Source organism: Heterodontus francisci, chromosome 45 (assembly GCF_036365525.1).
Source record: "Heterodontus francisci isolate sHetFra1 chromosome 45, sHetFra1.hap1, whole genome shotgun sequence".
Lineage (NCBI taxonomy): Eukaryota > Metazoa > Chordata > Chondrichthyes > Heterodontiformes > Heterodontidae > Heterodontus > Heterodontus francisci.
In genome coordinates this window covers 1,713,591-1,729,365 of record NC_090415.1, presented here as the reverse complement: position 1 = coordinate 1,729,365, position 15,775 = coordinate 1,713,591, and the positions used below count along the sequence as shown (strand labels likewise).

The following is a 15,775-nucleotide window of genomic DNA, read 5'->3' as shown; positions in this document are numbered from 1 at the left end:
CTCGCTCTCTGTTTCTCTGTATCTCTCTCTCTCTCTCTCTCTCTGTGTATCTGTCTTTCTGTCTCTATCTTCACCTCTGCCTCTCTCTCTCTCTGTCGCTCTGTCCCCCTCTCTCTCTGTCTCTCTGTATCTCTCTCTCTCTGTCTCTGTCTTTCTGTCTCTATCTTCGCCTCTGCCTCTGTCTCTCTCTCACTCCCTCTCTCTCTCTCTATCTCTGTCCCCCCTCTCTCTGTCTCTCTCTCTGTATCTGTCTTTCTGTCTCTATCTTCGCCTCTACCTCTCTCTCTCTCACTCCCTCCCTCCCCCTCTCTCTCTCTCTCTGGCCCTCTTCACCAGTTACTGCTAATATTTCTCTGTCAGACAGAGCTGTGTTGTCCCTCTCTGGGCCGCCTGCTGTTACTGTTAGTCCTGGCCCGGGAGTTTGGCCTAGTTCGCACAATCCAATCCTGCCCAGGCCGGGAATCCGATCTCTCCAGAAAACAGAAGCCGCAAAAACCCTCCCGCGATTTTGTTCCCCAGACTCGTGGTGGAATTTCACACGGCCCCTCCGCTCCCAACCTCCTCTCCCTCGCTCTCCCATCGCGGTTGGCAGCCCTGGAACCCGTTTGCTGGCTCCAGTCCCACACGAGAGGGAAATGTGACACACCAACGTCAAAGAAAAGCAAAAGGGCAGAGATACAGGGCCCTGGAATGTGGAGACTTTAGTGTCTGTTTGTTACAGTGGTCAGGTCAGCAAGTGGGTCAGGAACACAAACACATCGAGCTGGCAGCAGGCCCTGGTACACTGGCATGAGCAAGTAACCAGACTGTTCATTCACCCTCCCCGGTGTCAGTACTGAGTGAGTGCTGCACTGTCAGAGGGAGATGTATATACTCGAGGACTTGATCTCCATAATCCAGACCGACACTCCCCCGGTGTCAGTACTGAGGGAGTGCTGCACTGTCGATGGGAGATGTATATACTCTAGGACTTGATCTCCATAATCCAGACCGACACTCCCCCGGTGTCAGTACTGAGGGAGTGCTGCACTGTTGGAGGGAGATGTATATACTCTAGGACTTGATCTCCATAATCCAGGCCGACACTCCCCCGGTGTCAGTACTGAGGGAGTGCTGCACTGTTGGAGGGAGATGTATATACTCTAGGACTTGATCTCCATAATCCAGGCCGACACTCCCCCGGTGTCAGTACTGAGGGAGTGCTGCACTGTTGGAGGGAGATGTATATGCTCTAGGACTTGATCTCCATAATCCAGACCGACACTCCCCCGGTGTCAGTACTGAGGGAGTGCTGCACTGTCGGAGGGAGATGTATATACTCTAGGACTTGATCTCCATAATCCAGACCGACACTCCCCCGGTGCCAGTACTGAGGGAGTGCTGCACTGTCGGAGGGAGATGTATATACTCTAGGACTTGATCTCCATAATCCAGACCGACACTCCCCGGTGCCAGTACTGAGGGAGTGCTGCACTGTCGGAGGGAGATGTATATACTCTAGGACTTGATCTCCATAATCCAGACCGACACTCCCCCGGTGTCAGTACTGAGGGAGTGCTGCACTGTCGGAGGGAGATGTATATACTCGAGGACCTGATCTCCATAATCCAGACCGACATTCCACCGGTGTCAGTACTGAGGGAGTGCTGCACTGTCGGAGGGAGATGTATATACTCTAGGACTTGATCTCCATAATCCAGACCGACACTCCCCCGGTGCCAGTACTGAGGGAGTGCTGCACTGTCGGAGGGAGATGTATATACTCTAGGACTTGATCTCCATAATCCAGACCGACACTCCCCGGTGCCAGTACTGAGGGAGTGCTGCACTGTCGGAGGGAGATGTATATACTCTAGGACTTGATCTCCATAATCCAGACCGACACTCCCCGGTGCCAGTACTGAGGGAGTGCTGCACTGTCGGAGGGAGATGTATATACTCTAGGACTTGATCTCCATAATCCAGACCGACACTCCCCCGGTGTCAGTACTGAGGGAGTGCTGCACTGTCGGAGGGAGATGTATATACTCGAGGACCTGATCTCCATAATCCAGACCGACACTCCCCCGGTGTCAGTACTGAGGGAGTGCTGCACTGTCGGAGGGAGATGTATATATTCTAGGACTTGATCTCTATAATCCAGACCGACACTCCCCCGGTGCCAGTACTGAGGGAGTGCTGCACTGTCGGAGGGAGATGTATATACTCGAGGACCTGATCTCCATAATCCAGACCGACATTCCACCCCCCCAGCTCAACTCCTGCTGCTTTTGCAGTTTATTTCCAGACGGCATTGCTCATGCAGACTGTAATCGGACACGAATGTCGTGCGAAGAAGGAGAAAATTGATTTTCCTGTCAGAGTTTTTTTTTGCAGCCAAGTGAGCTCGGGCCAGAATAAGGAAGGCAGATCTGGGCGGCAAAGTCCCGTCCTCCCCATCTCTTTCCAAAAACTCCCCCTTGCACCCGGAAAGCAGCCGTTCGCCCTCTCCTGCCCCTCGCCGATCTTGCGAGGGGGAAGTGGTTGTACCCGGAAACTTTATAGCCCAGAGGAGGGAAAGCTCTGGGGTTCCACGCCCCACCCCGCCCGCGCCCCCCCCCCACAACTCCAGACCAGGGCTCTCAATTTATCTGGCCCCTTTCGTCGCCCCGGGATGTGTGCAGAGCGCACCGAGGCCGGATTTCTGCCCTGCGGCCGACTTTGGAATGTCGGAGACGCGGCGGCCAAGCTGCGCACAGCACGATCCCATGAAGCGAGAACCAGCCAAATCCATCTGTTTATTCAGTGATGTTGGTTGAGGGTTAAATACTGGGCCCCCCAGGACACGGGGGAGATCCCCACCCGCCTGAGAGGACAGACGGGGGCCCCTCAGATTCACGTATCATCCTGAAAGACGGCAGCCCCGACAGTGCAGCACTCCCTCAGTACTGACACCGGGGGAGTGTCGGCCTGGATTATCGAGATCAAGTCCTAGAGTATATACATCTCCCTCCGACAGTGCAGCACTCCCTCAGTACTGACACCGGGGGAGTGTCGGTCTGGATTATGGAGATCAAGTCCTAGAGTATATACATCTCCCTCTGACAGTGCAGCACTCCCTCAGTACTGACACCGGGGGAGTGTCGGTCTGGATTATGGAGATCAAGTCCTAGAGTATATACATCTCCCTCTGACAGTGCAGCACTCCCTCAGTACTGACACCGGGGGAGTGTCGGTCTGGATTATGGAGATCAAGTCCTAGAGTATATACATCTCCCTCCGACAGTGCAGCACTCCCTCAGTACTGACACCGGGGGAGTGTCGGTCTGGATTATGGAGATCAAATCCTAGAGTATATACATCTCCCTCCGACAGTGCAGCACTCCCTCAGTACTGACACCGGGGGAGTGTCGGTCTGGATTATGGAGATCAAGTCCTAGAGTATATACATCTCCCTCTGACAGTGCAGCACTCCCTCAGTACTGACACCGGGGGAGTGTCGGTCTGGATTATGGAGATCAAATCCTAGAGTATATACATCTCCCTCTGACAGTGCAGCACTCCCTCAGTACTGACACCGGGGGAGTGTCGGCCTGGATTATGGAGATCAAGTCCTAGAGTATAGACATCTCCCTCCGACAGTGCAGCACTCCCTCAGTACTGACACCGGTGGAGTGTCGGCCTGGATTATGGAGATCAAATCCTAGAGTATATACATCTCCCTCCGACAGTGCAGCACTCTCTCAGTACTGACACCGGGGGAGTGTCGGCCTGGATTATCGAGATCAAGTCCTAGAGTATATACATCTCCCTCTGACAGTGCAGCACTCCCTCAGTACTGACACCGGGGAGCATTTTTCCGAGGTTTGTATATGGTGCTGCACTCCCTGTTCCCCAGCCTTTGCCTTGACGTGCATCTCCCAATGGGAGATGAAAGGCGAGCTGCTGTTGTGCACATTAAGTGTGTTTATCTACGCAGTGTCGGAGCTGGCCAGGCATTGGGAAGGAGTGAACAGGACATTCTCTGTACACAAACCACGAGCCTGGCAAACAGATGTGAATGTTATTATTTGTCTGCAAAACCCGAGCCTAGGGCGAGCAGAATGGGCATCATCTCTCTCCCTCTCTCCCTCTCTCTCTCTCTCTCTCTCTTTCACGCAAAGACCTGTCGCTGGATTCCGAGACAGCAGAGCTAAGCAGTGAGGCCATATTGAACGTGGGACACTGTTCCTGTCCTGGGGAGTGTTTGATGGGGGACAGTGTAGAGGGAGCTTTACTCTGTATCTAACCCCCCGTGCTGTACCTGTCCTGGGAGTGTTTGATGGGGGACAGTGTAGAGGGAGCTTTACTCTGTATCTAACCCCCCCGTGCTGTACCTGTCCTGGGGAGTGTTTGATGGGGGACGGTGTAGAGGGAGCTTTACTCTGTATCTAACACCCCATACTGTACCTGTCCTGGGGAGTGTTTGATGGGGGACAGTGTAGAGGGAGCTTTACTCTGTATCTAACCCCCGTGCTGTATCTGTCCTGGGAGTGTTTGATGGGGGACAGTGTAGAGGGAGCTTTACTCTGTATCTAACACCCCGTACTGTACCTGTCCTGGGGAGTGTTTGATGGGGACAGTGTAGAGGGAGCTTTACTCTGTATCTAACCCCTGTGCTGTACCTGTCCTGCCACATTGAGTCTCTCTCATGACTTCGGGCGTTCCCACATTGTTCTTGGATTTGCCTGTGCTGAAATCCAGTCCTGTGTGTTATCTTTTAATTAAATGTCAGAGTGGTTGATTTATGTCGAACGGGTCTTGGTTTGGATAAAGTCCCCTCACCTCAGGTGACAGTTCCAACAATCTCCCGCCCTCCCCCTCCCTATCTCTGTCACCTCCTCCAGCCCCTACAACCCTCCGAGATCTCCACCGCTCCTCCAATCTCGGCCTCTCGAGCTTCCCTCCCCGATTCCCATCGCTCCGCCTTTGGCGACCGTGTCTTCGGCTGCCCCTGGGGCGGGGGACCCCGAGCTCTGGGTGTCCTTCCCTGAACCTCTCTGCCTCTCTCTCTCTCTCTCTCTCCCCTCCTTTAAGACACTCCTTAAAACATTCCTCTGCGGCCGACCAGTCCGGATATCTCATTGGATGAGTCCAATGAGTCGGAAGCTGAGGCGTGCTGGGGTGTCAGAGGACCGGACAGAGACAGAGCGCGCAGTCGGGGTAGGTTTACTGTCAGTACCTCTGAGAGCCTGAAGAGTCAGTATCGAGTGTCGGTCTGGATTATGGAGATCAAGTCCGAGAATATATACATCTCCCTCTGACAGTGCAGCACTCCCTCAGTACTGACACCAGGGGAGTGTCGGTCTGGATTATAGAGATCAAGTCCTAGAGTATATACATCTCCCTCCGACAGTGCAGCACTCCCTCAGTACTGACACCAGGGGAGTGTCGGTCTGGATTATAGAGATCAAGTCCTAGAGTATATACATCTCCCTCCGACAGTGCAGCACTCCCTCAGTACTGACACCGGGGAAGTGTCGGTCTGGATTATAGAGATCAAGTCCTAGAGTATATACATCTCCCTCTGACAGTGCAGCACTCCCTCAGTACTGACACCGGGGAAGTGTCGGCCTGAATTATGGAGATCAAGTCCTAGAGTATATACATCTCCCTCCGACAGTGCAGCACTCCCTCAGTACTGACACCGGGGGAGTGTCGGCCTGGATTATGGAGATCAAGTCCTAGAGTATATACATCTCCCTCCGACAGTGCAGCACTCCCTCAGTACTGACACCGGGAAGTGTCGGCCTGGGTTATGGAGATCAAGTCCTAGAGTATATACATCTCCCTCCGACAGTGCAGCACTCCCTCAGTACTGGCACCAGGGGAGTGTCGGTCTGGATTATGGAGATCAAGTCCTAGAGTATATACATCTCCCTCCGACAGTGCAGCACTCCCTCAGTACTGACACCGGGGGAGTGTCGGCCTGGATTATGGAGATCAAGTCCGAGAGTATATACATCTCCCTCCGACAGTGCAGCACTCCCTCAGTACTGACACCGGGGGAGTGTCGGCCTGGATTATGGAGATCAAGTCCTAGAGTGTATACATCTCCCTCCGACAGTGCAGCACTCCCTCAGTACTGGCACCAGGGGAGTGTCGGTCTGGATTATGGAGATCAAGTCCTAGAGTATATACATCTCCCTCCGACAGTGCAGCACTCCCTCAGTACTGACACCGGGGGAGTGTCGGTCTGGATTATGGAGATCAAGTCCGAGAGTATATACATCTCCCTCTGACAGTGCAGCACTCCCTCAGTACATCTCCAACAAGAGAAAATCTAACCATCTCCCCTTGACATTCAACGGCATTACCATCGCTGAATCCCCCCACGATCAACATCCTAGGGGCTGCCATTGACCAGAAACTGAACTGGAGTAGCCATATACATACCGTGGCTACAAGAGCAGGTCAGAGGCTGGGAATCCTGCGGCAAGTAACTCACCTCCTGACTCCCCAAAGCCTGTCCCACCATCTACAAGGCACAAGTCAGGAGTGTGATGGAATACTCTCCACTTGCCTGGATGGGTGCAGCTCCAACAAGACTCAAGAAGCTCGACACCATCCAGGACAAAGCAGCCCGCTTGATTGGCACCCCATCTACAAACATTCACTCCCTCCACCACCGACGCACAGTGGCAGCAGTGTGTACCATCTACACGATGCACTGCAGCAATGCACCAAGGCTCCTGAGACAGCGCCGCCCAAACCCACGACCTTTACCAACTAGAAGGACAAGGGCAGCAGACGCAATGGGAACACCACCACCTGCAAGTTCCCCTCCGATAGCTGAGTTGATGTGGAGTAATAACTGAGGGATTGTTTGGATTGTTGTATTGTTTGTAACTGTTAAAAATTTACCCTCAGGACAATTCACTTTATCTCCCACACCACCCCCTGTTAAATATCAGCTGATATCTCTCTCTGACTCTCTCTCTCTCTCCCCCTGTCTCTCTCTCTCCGTCTCTCGCTGTTTCTGTCTCTCTCTCTGTCTCTCTCTCATTCTCTCTCAGTTTCTCTGTCTTTCTCTCTGTTTCTGTCTCTCTCTGTCTCTCTTCCTCTCTGTCTCTCTCTCTCTCTTTGCCTCTCTCTCTCTGTCTCTCTCTGTCTGTGTCTCTGTCTCTTTTTCTCACTTTCTTTATCCCACTCTCTCTGTTTCTCTCTCTGTCTCTCTTCTGGTCTGTCTTTTTGTCTCTCTCTGTCTATCTCTCGCTGCCTCTCTCTCTCTCTCTCTGTCTCTTTCTCTCTGTCTCTCTCTCTCCGTCTCTCTCTCTCTGTCTGTCTCGCTCTCTCTCTCTGTCTATCTCTCGCTGCCTCTCTCTCTCTCTCTCTGTCTCTCTCTGTCCGTCTCTCTCTCTCTGTCTGTCTCGCTCTCTCTCTCTGTCTATCACTCGCTGCCTCTCTCTCTCCGTCTCTCTCTCTCTCTCTCCCTCTATGTGCAGTCAGGCAGGTGTTTGGAACTGTCTCTCTCTCTCAGTCTGTCCATCTCCTGTATTGACATCAGTGGTTGGTTTAATGCCGGGAGCAGCAGGGAGTTTGGAATGTCTGGGATCGCGGTGGGACGGGACAGACTCGAGAAACAGAGAGAGAGAGAGAGAGGGAGGGAGAGGGAGAGGAGCAGTGAAGAATCTGATGCTTCACAGAAATTTCTGGGGAAGGTGCGATTTCCGAGCCAACTCTCTCTCAGACGCCAGAAAGAAGATTTGGAGAGAGAGAGATTGTCAGAAGTTTGCGAGAGGGGATGCCCGGTGTCGTGAGCCAGTGGCTCTGAGCTGAGTTTTGAAGAGCACAGTTACGCTCCCGTCTGCCCAGGCCGGCGGCTCGGTTGGGAGAAGCCGTGGTGGGGCCCTGCCCCGACCGGGGGCTCTGGAGGAACATGGAGGTCACCAAGGCATCCAACGACTCCCAGTCGCTCCTCAACAACTCGGGCGGCTGGCGCTCCCCGGGGCCCTCCCCCGACGAGCTGGTGGTGTCCGCCCTGATCGGCGCCGTCCTGTCGCTGATGTGCCTGGGCGGCACGGCGGGCAACGCCTACATCCTGGTGCTCATGTGCCGCTCCCTGCGCTGCCGGGCCTCCATGTACGTCCACATCGTCAACCTGGCGCTGGCAGACCTGCTGTACCTCTCCACCGTCCCGTTCATCGTCTACAACAGCGCCGTCAAGGACTGGCCCTTCGGGGAGGCCGGCTGCCGGGTCCTGCTGACCCTCGACCTCCTGACCATGCACGCCAGCATCTTCACCCTGACAGCCATGAGCAGCGAGCGGTACGTGGCCGTCACCCGGCCCCTGGCGGGGGCGGCCGGCGGAGCCCGGGCGCCCCACCGCCGGGCCGTCACCCTGCTGATCTGGCTGCTCTCCTTCTGCCTCACCCTGCCGCTGATGATCGCCATCCACGTGGAGGAGAGGCTGTTGGACGACGGCTCGGTGCGGAGGCTCTGCACGCCGGCCTGGAGCGAGGAGAGCAACAAGCTGTACCTCACGGTCCTCTTCGGCACCAGCCTGCTGGCGCCGGGCCTGGTCATCGGCTACCTCTACGCAGGCCTGGCCCGGGCCTACTGGCTCTCGCAGACCCGCACCATTGTCCGCCGCTCCCCGAGGCTCAAGGTCCTCGGCCTGATCTTCGTCATCGTCCTCACCTACTGGGCCTGCTTCCTGCCTTTCTGGAGCTGGCAGCTGGTGCCACTCTACGCCGAGCCCTTCCGGGTCTCCTTCAAGACCCAAGGCCTGATCAACAACCTGGTGACCTGCCTCACATACGGGAACAGCTGCGTCAACCCCTTCCTCTACACCCTGCTGACCAAGAACTACAAGGAGTACCTGCGGAGCCGGCAGAGGGGGGGTCCTGCTGCAGCGGCGGCGGCGGCCAGCAGGAGGAGCCGAGAGGCCACCCCCGCTGGGGGGAGGCCCCGTCGCAACCTGGGACTAGAGGAGGCCGCCGGAACCCCGGGCGTCTAGAGCAAGGTAAAGGGAAGCACTGCGCAGTAGCGGGGGAAGTTGCCGGACTCCGGGCACGGGCGCGCGCAAGAGAGACGCTGCGCCAATCGGACGACAGAACCGTCGAGCAATCAGAGAGGTTCAGGCCGAAGCAAGGGATTCAGGGAGTTAGGAGCAAGACAGAGCCATGAGTTACAGACTGGAATCTAATCGAGGGGTTCGGGGGGTTTATATATAGAATAACAGATACCCGGGAGTGAGTTACAGACTGGAATCTAATCGAGGGGTTCAGGGTGTTTATATATAGAATAACAGATACCCGGGAGTGAGTTACAGACTGGAATCTAATCGAGGGGTTCAGGGTGTTTATATATAGAATAACAGATACCCGGGAGTGAGTTACAGACTGGAATCTAATCGGGGGGTTTATATATCGAATAACAGATACCCGGGAGTGAGTTACAGACTGGAATCTAATCGAGGGGTTCGGGTGGTTTATATATCGAATAACAGATACCTGGGAGTGAGTTACAGACTGGAATCTAATCGAGGGGTTCGGGGGGTTTATATATAGAATAACAGATACCCGGGAGTGAGTTACAGACTGGAATCTAATCGAGGGGTTCGGGGAGTTTATATATAGAATAACAGATACCCGGGAGTGAGTTACAGACTGGAATCTAATCGGGGGGTTTATATATCGAATAACAGATACCCGGAAGTGAGTTACAGACTGGAATCTAATCGAGGGGTTCGGGGGGGTTTATATATAGAATAACAGATACCCGGGAGTGAGTTACAGACTGGAATCTAATCGAGGGGTTCGGGGAGGTTTATATAGAGAATAACAGATACCCGGGAGTGAGTTACAGACTGGAATCTAATCGAGGGGTTCGGGGAGTTTATATATAGAATAACAGATACCTGGGAGTGAGTTACAGACTGGAATCTAATCGGGGGGTTTATATATCGAATAACAGATACCCGGGAGTGAGTTACAGACTGGAATTTAATCGAGGGGTTCGGGGAGTTTATATATAGAATAACAGATACCCGGGAGTGAGTTACAGACTGGAATCTAATCGGGGGGTTTATATATCGAATAACAGATACCCGGGAGTGAGTTACAGACTGGAATCTAATCGAGGGGTTCGGGGAGTTTATATATAGAATAACAGATACCCGGAAGTGAGTTACAGACTGGAATCTAATCGAGGGGTTCGGGGAGGTTTATATATAGAATAACAGATACCTGGGAGTGAGTTACAGACTGGAATCTAATCGAGGGGTTCGGGGTGTTTATATATAGAATAACAGAAACCCGGGAGTGAGTTGCAGGCTGGAATCTAATCGAGGAGTTCGGGGTGTTTATATATCGAATAACAGATACCCGGGAGTGAGTTACAGACTGGAATGTAATCGAGAGGTTCGGGGGGTTTATATATAGAATAACAGATACCCGGGAGTGAGTTACAGACTGGAATCTAATCGAGGGGTTCGGGGTGTTTATACATAGAATAACAGATACCCGGGAGTGAGTTACAGACTGGAATCTAATGGAGAGGTTCGGGGGGTTTATATATTGAATAACAGATACCCGGGAGTGAGTTACAGACTGGAATCTAATCGAGAGGTTCGTGGGGTTTATTTATTGAATAACAGATACCCGGGAGTGAGTTACAGACTGGAATTGAATCGAGGGGTTCGGGGGGTTCTATATATAAATAACAGAACCCAGGAGTGAGTTACAGACTGGAATCTAATCGAGGGGTTCGGAGGCTTTATATATAGAATAACAGATACCCGGGAGTGAGTTACAGACTGGAATCTAATCGAGGGGTTCGGGGGGGTTTATATATAGAATAACAGATACCCGGGAGTGAGTTACAGACTGGAATCTAATCGAGGGGTTCGGGGGGTTTATATATCGAATAACAGATACCCGGGAGTGCGTTACAGACTGGAATCTAATCGAGGGGTTCGGGGGGGTTTATATATAGAATAACAGATACCCGGGAGTGAGTTACAGACTGGAATCTAATCGAGGGGTTCGGGGGGGTTTATATATAGAATAACAGATACCCGGGAGTGAGTTACAGACTGGAATCTAATCGAGGGGTTCGGGGGGTTTATATATCGAATAACAGATACCCGGGAGTGCGTTACAGACTGGAATCTAATCGAGACGTTCGGGTGATTTTTATATAGAATGACAGATACCCGGGAGTGAGTTACAGACTGGAATCTAATCGAGGGGTTCGGGGTGGGTTTATATATAGAATAACAGATACCCGGGAGTGAGTTACAGACTGGAATCTAATCGAGTTCAGGCGGTTTATATATAGAATAACAGATCTCCGGGAGTGAGATACAGACTGGAATCTAATCGAAGGGTTCGGATGGTTTATATATAGAATAACAGATACCCGGGAGTGAGTTACAGACTGGAATCTAATCGAGGGGTTCGGGGGGGTTTAAATATAGAATAGCAGATACCCAGGAGTGAGTTACAGACTGGAATCTAATCGAGGGGTTCAGGGGGTTTATATATAGAATAACAGATACCCGGGAGTGAGTTACAGACTGGAATCTAATCGAGGGGTTCGGGGTGTTTATATATAGAATAACAGATCTCCGGGAGTGAGATACAGACTGGAATCTAATCGAAGGGTTCGGATGGTTTATATATAGAATAACAGATACCCAGGAGTGAGTTACAGACTGGAATCTAATCGAGGGGTTCGGGGTGTTTATATATAGAATAACAGATCTCCGGGAGTGAGATACAGACTGGAATCTAATCGAAGGGTTCGGATGGTTTATATATAGAATAACAGATACCCAGGAGTGAGTTACAGACTGGAATCTAATCGAGGGGTTCGGGGTGTTTATATATAGAATAACAGATACCCGGGAGTGAGTTACAGACTGGAATCTAATCGAAGGGTTCGGATGGTTTATATATAGAATAACAGATACCCGGGAGTGAGTTACAGACTGGAATCTAATCGAGGGGTTCGGGGGGGTTTATATATAGAATAACAGATACCCGGGAGTGAGTTACAGACTGGAATCTAATCGAGCGGTTCGGGGGGTTTATATATAGAATAACAGATACCCTGGTGTGAGTTACAGACTGGAATCTAATCGAAGGTTTCGGGGGGTTTATATATAGAATAACAGATACCCGGGAGTGAGTTACAGACTGGAATCTAATCGAGGGGTTCAGGAGGTTTATATACAGAATAACAGATACCCGGGAGTGAGTTACAGACTGGAATCTAATCGAGGGGTTCGGGGGGGTTTATATATAGAATAACAGATACCCGGGTGTGAGTTGCAGACTGGAATCTAATCGAAGGGTTCGGGGGGTTTATATACAGAATAACAGATACCCGGGAGTGAGTTACAGACTGGAATCTAATCGAGGGGTTTGGTGGGGTTTATATATAGAATAACAGATACCCGGGAGTGAGTTACAGACTGCAATCGAATCTAGGGGTTCGGTCTGTTTATGGATAGAATAACAGATACCCGGGGGTGAGTTACAGACTGGAATCTAATCGAGAGGTTCCTGGATTTATACGTAGAATAACAGGTACCCGGGAGTGAGTTACAGACTGGAATTTAATCGAGAGGTTCTGGGCAGTTTATATATAGAGTTCGAGATACCCGGGAGTGAGTTACAGACTGGAATCTAATCGAAGGGTTCGGTCTGTTTATGTATAGAATAACAGATACCCGGGAGTGAGTTACAGACTGGAATTTAATCGAGAGGTTCTGGGCAGTTTATAGAAAGAGTTCGAGATACCCGGGAGTGAGTTACAGACTGGAATCTAATCGAGGGGTTCGGGGTGTTTATATATCGAATAACAGATACCCGGGAGTGAGTTACAGACTGGAAACTAATCGAAGGGTTCGGGTTGTTTATATATAGAATAACAGATACCGGGGTGTGAGTTACAGACTGGAATCTAATCGAGGGGTTCGGGGTGTTTATATATAGAATAACAGATACCCGGGAGTGAGTTATAGACTGGAATCTAATCGAGGGGTTCGGGGGGTTTATATATAGAATAACAGACACCCGGGTGTGAGTTACAGACTGGAATCTAATGGAGTGGTTCGGGTGGTTTATATACAGAATAACAGATACCCGGCAGTGAGTTACAGACTGGAATCTAATCGAGGGGTTCGGGGGTTTTATATATAGAATAACAGATACCCGGGAGTGAGTTACAGACTGGAATCTAATCGAGGGGTTCGGGGGGATTATATATCGAATAACAGATACCCGGGAGTGCGTTACAGACTGGAATCTAATCGAGGGGTTCGGGGGGTTTATATACAGAATAACAGATACCCGGGAGTGAGTTACAGACTGGAATCTAATCGAGGGGTTCGGGGGGGTTTAAATATAGAATAACAGATACCCAGGAGTGAGTTTCTGACTGGAATCTAATCGAGGGTTCGGGGTGTTTATATACAGAATAACAGATACCCGGGAGTGAGTTACAGACTGGAATCTAATCGAGGGGTTTGGTGGGGTTTATATATAGAATAACAGATACCCGGGAGTGAGTTACAGACTGGAATCTAATCGAGGGGTTCGGGTGGTTTATATATCGAATAACAGATACCCGGGAGTGAGTTTCTGACTGGAATCTGATTGAGGCGTTTGGGGGGTTTATATATAGAATAACAGATACCTGGGAGTGAGTTATAGACTGGAATCTAATCGAGGGGTTCGGGTGGTTTATATATAGAATAACAGATACCCGGGAGTGAGTTACAGAATGGAATCTAATCGAGGGGTTTGGTGGGGTTTATATATAGAATAACAGATACCCGGGAGTGAGTTACAGAATGGAATCTAATCGAGGGGTTTGGTGGGGTTTATATATAGAATAACAGATACCCGGGAGTGAGTTACAGACTGGAATCTAATCGAGGGGTTTGGTGGGGTTTATATATAGAATAACAGATACCCGGGAGTGAGTTACAGACTGGAATCTAATCGAGGGGTTTGGTGGGGTTTATATATAGAATAACAGATACCCGGGAGTGAGTTACAGACTGGAATCTAATCGAGGGGTTTGGTTGGGTTTATATATAGAATAACAGATACCCGGGAGTGAGTTACAGACTGGAATCTAATCGAGGGGTTTGGTGGGGTTTATATATAGAATAACAGATACCCGGGAGTGAGTTACAGACTGGAATCTAATCGAGGGGTTCGGGTGGTTTATATATAGAATAACAGATACCCGGGAGTGAGTTACAGACTGGAATCTAATGGAGGGGTTCGGGTGGTTTATATATAGAATAACAGATACCCGGGAGCAAGTTACAGACTGGAATCTAATCGAGGGGTTCTGGGCAGTTTATATATCGAATTAGAGATACCCGGGGGTGAGTTACAGACTGGAATCTAATCGAAGGGTTCGGGGTGTTTATAAATAGAATAACTGATACCCGGGAGTGAGTTTCTACTGGAATCTGATTGAGGGGTTTGTGAGGTTTATATATAGAATAACAGATACCCGGGAGTCAGTTACAGACTGGAATCTAATCGAGGGGTTTGTGAGGTTTATATATTGAATAACAGATACCCGGGAGTGCGTTACAGACTGGAATTTAATCGAGGGGTTCTGGGCAGTTTATATATAGAATTAGAGATACCCGGGAGTGAGTTACAGACTGGAATCTAATTGAAGGGTTCGGGGTGTTTATATATAGAATAACAGATACCCGGGAGTGAGTTACAGACTGGAATCTGATTGAGGGGTTTGTGAGGTTTATATATAGAATAACAGATACCCGGGAGTCAGTTACAGACTGGAATCTAATCGAGGGGTTTGTGAGGTTTATACATTGAATAACAGATACCTGGGAGTGCGTTACAGACTGGAATTTAATCGAGGGGTTCTGGGCAGTTTATATATAGAATTAGAGATACCCGGGAGTGAGTTACAGACTGGAATCTAATCGAGGCGTTCCGGTTGTTTATATATAGAATAACAGATACCCGGGAGTGAGTTACAGATTGGAATTTAATCGAGGGTTCGGGGGGTTTATATATAGAATAACAGATACCCGGGAGTGAGTTACAGACTGGAATCTAATCGAGGGGTTCAGGGTGTTTATATATAGAATAACAGATACCCGGGAGTGAGTTACAGACTGGAATTTAATCGAGGGTTCGGCGGGTTTATATATAGAATAACAGATACCCGGGAGTGAGTTACAGACTGGAATCTAATCGAGGGGTTCAGGGTGTTTATATATAGAATAACAGATACCCGGGAGTGAGTTAGAGACTGGAATTTAATCGAGGGTTCAGGGTGTTTATATATAGAATAATAGATACCCGGGAGTGAGTTACAGGTTGGAATCTTATCGAGTTCGGGGGGGTTTATATATAGAATAACAGATACCCGGGAGTGAGTCACAGACTGGAATTTAATCGAGGGTTCGGGGGGTTTTTACATAGAATAGCAGATACCCGGGAGCGAGTTACAGGCTGGAATCTAATCGAAGGGTTCGGGGTGTTTATATATGGAATAATAGATACCCGGGAGTGCGTTACAGACTGGAATTTAATCGAGGGGTTCTGGGCAGTTTATATATAGAATTAGAGATACCCGGGAGTGAGTTACAGACTGGAATCTAATCGAGGGGTTCGGGTTGTTTATATATAGAATAACAGATACCCGGGAGTGAGTTACAGACTGGAATCTAATCGAGGGGTTCGGGGTGTTTATATATAGAATAACAGATACCCGGGAGTGAGTCACAGACTGGAATTTAATCGTGGGG

The 15,775-nt window shown here is 50.2% G+C and overlaps 1 protein-coding gene across 1 annotated transcript in view; it reads left to right on the top strand.

Annotated features, from left to right (window-relative positions):
- Positions 1-7,897: 7,897 nt before the first annotated feature.
- LOC137356263 (urotensin-2 receptor-like) overlaps positions 7,898-15,775 on the top strand; it is a 51,517-nt gene continuing 43,639 nt past the window's right edge. Inside the window, exon 1 of the mRNA XM_068022136.1 lies at positions 7,898-8,983. Coding sequence (XP_067878237.1) covers positions 7,898-8,977 — 1,080 coding nt within the window. The 3' untranslated portion in view covers positions 8,978-8,983. The remainder of the gene's footprint in view (positions 8,984-15,775) is intronic.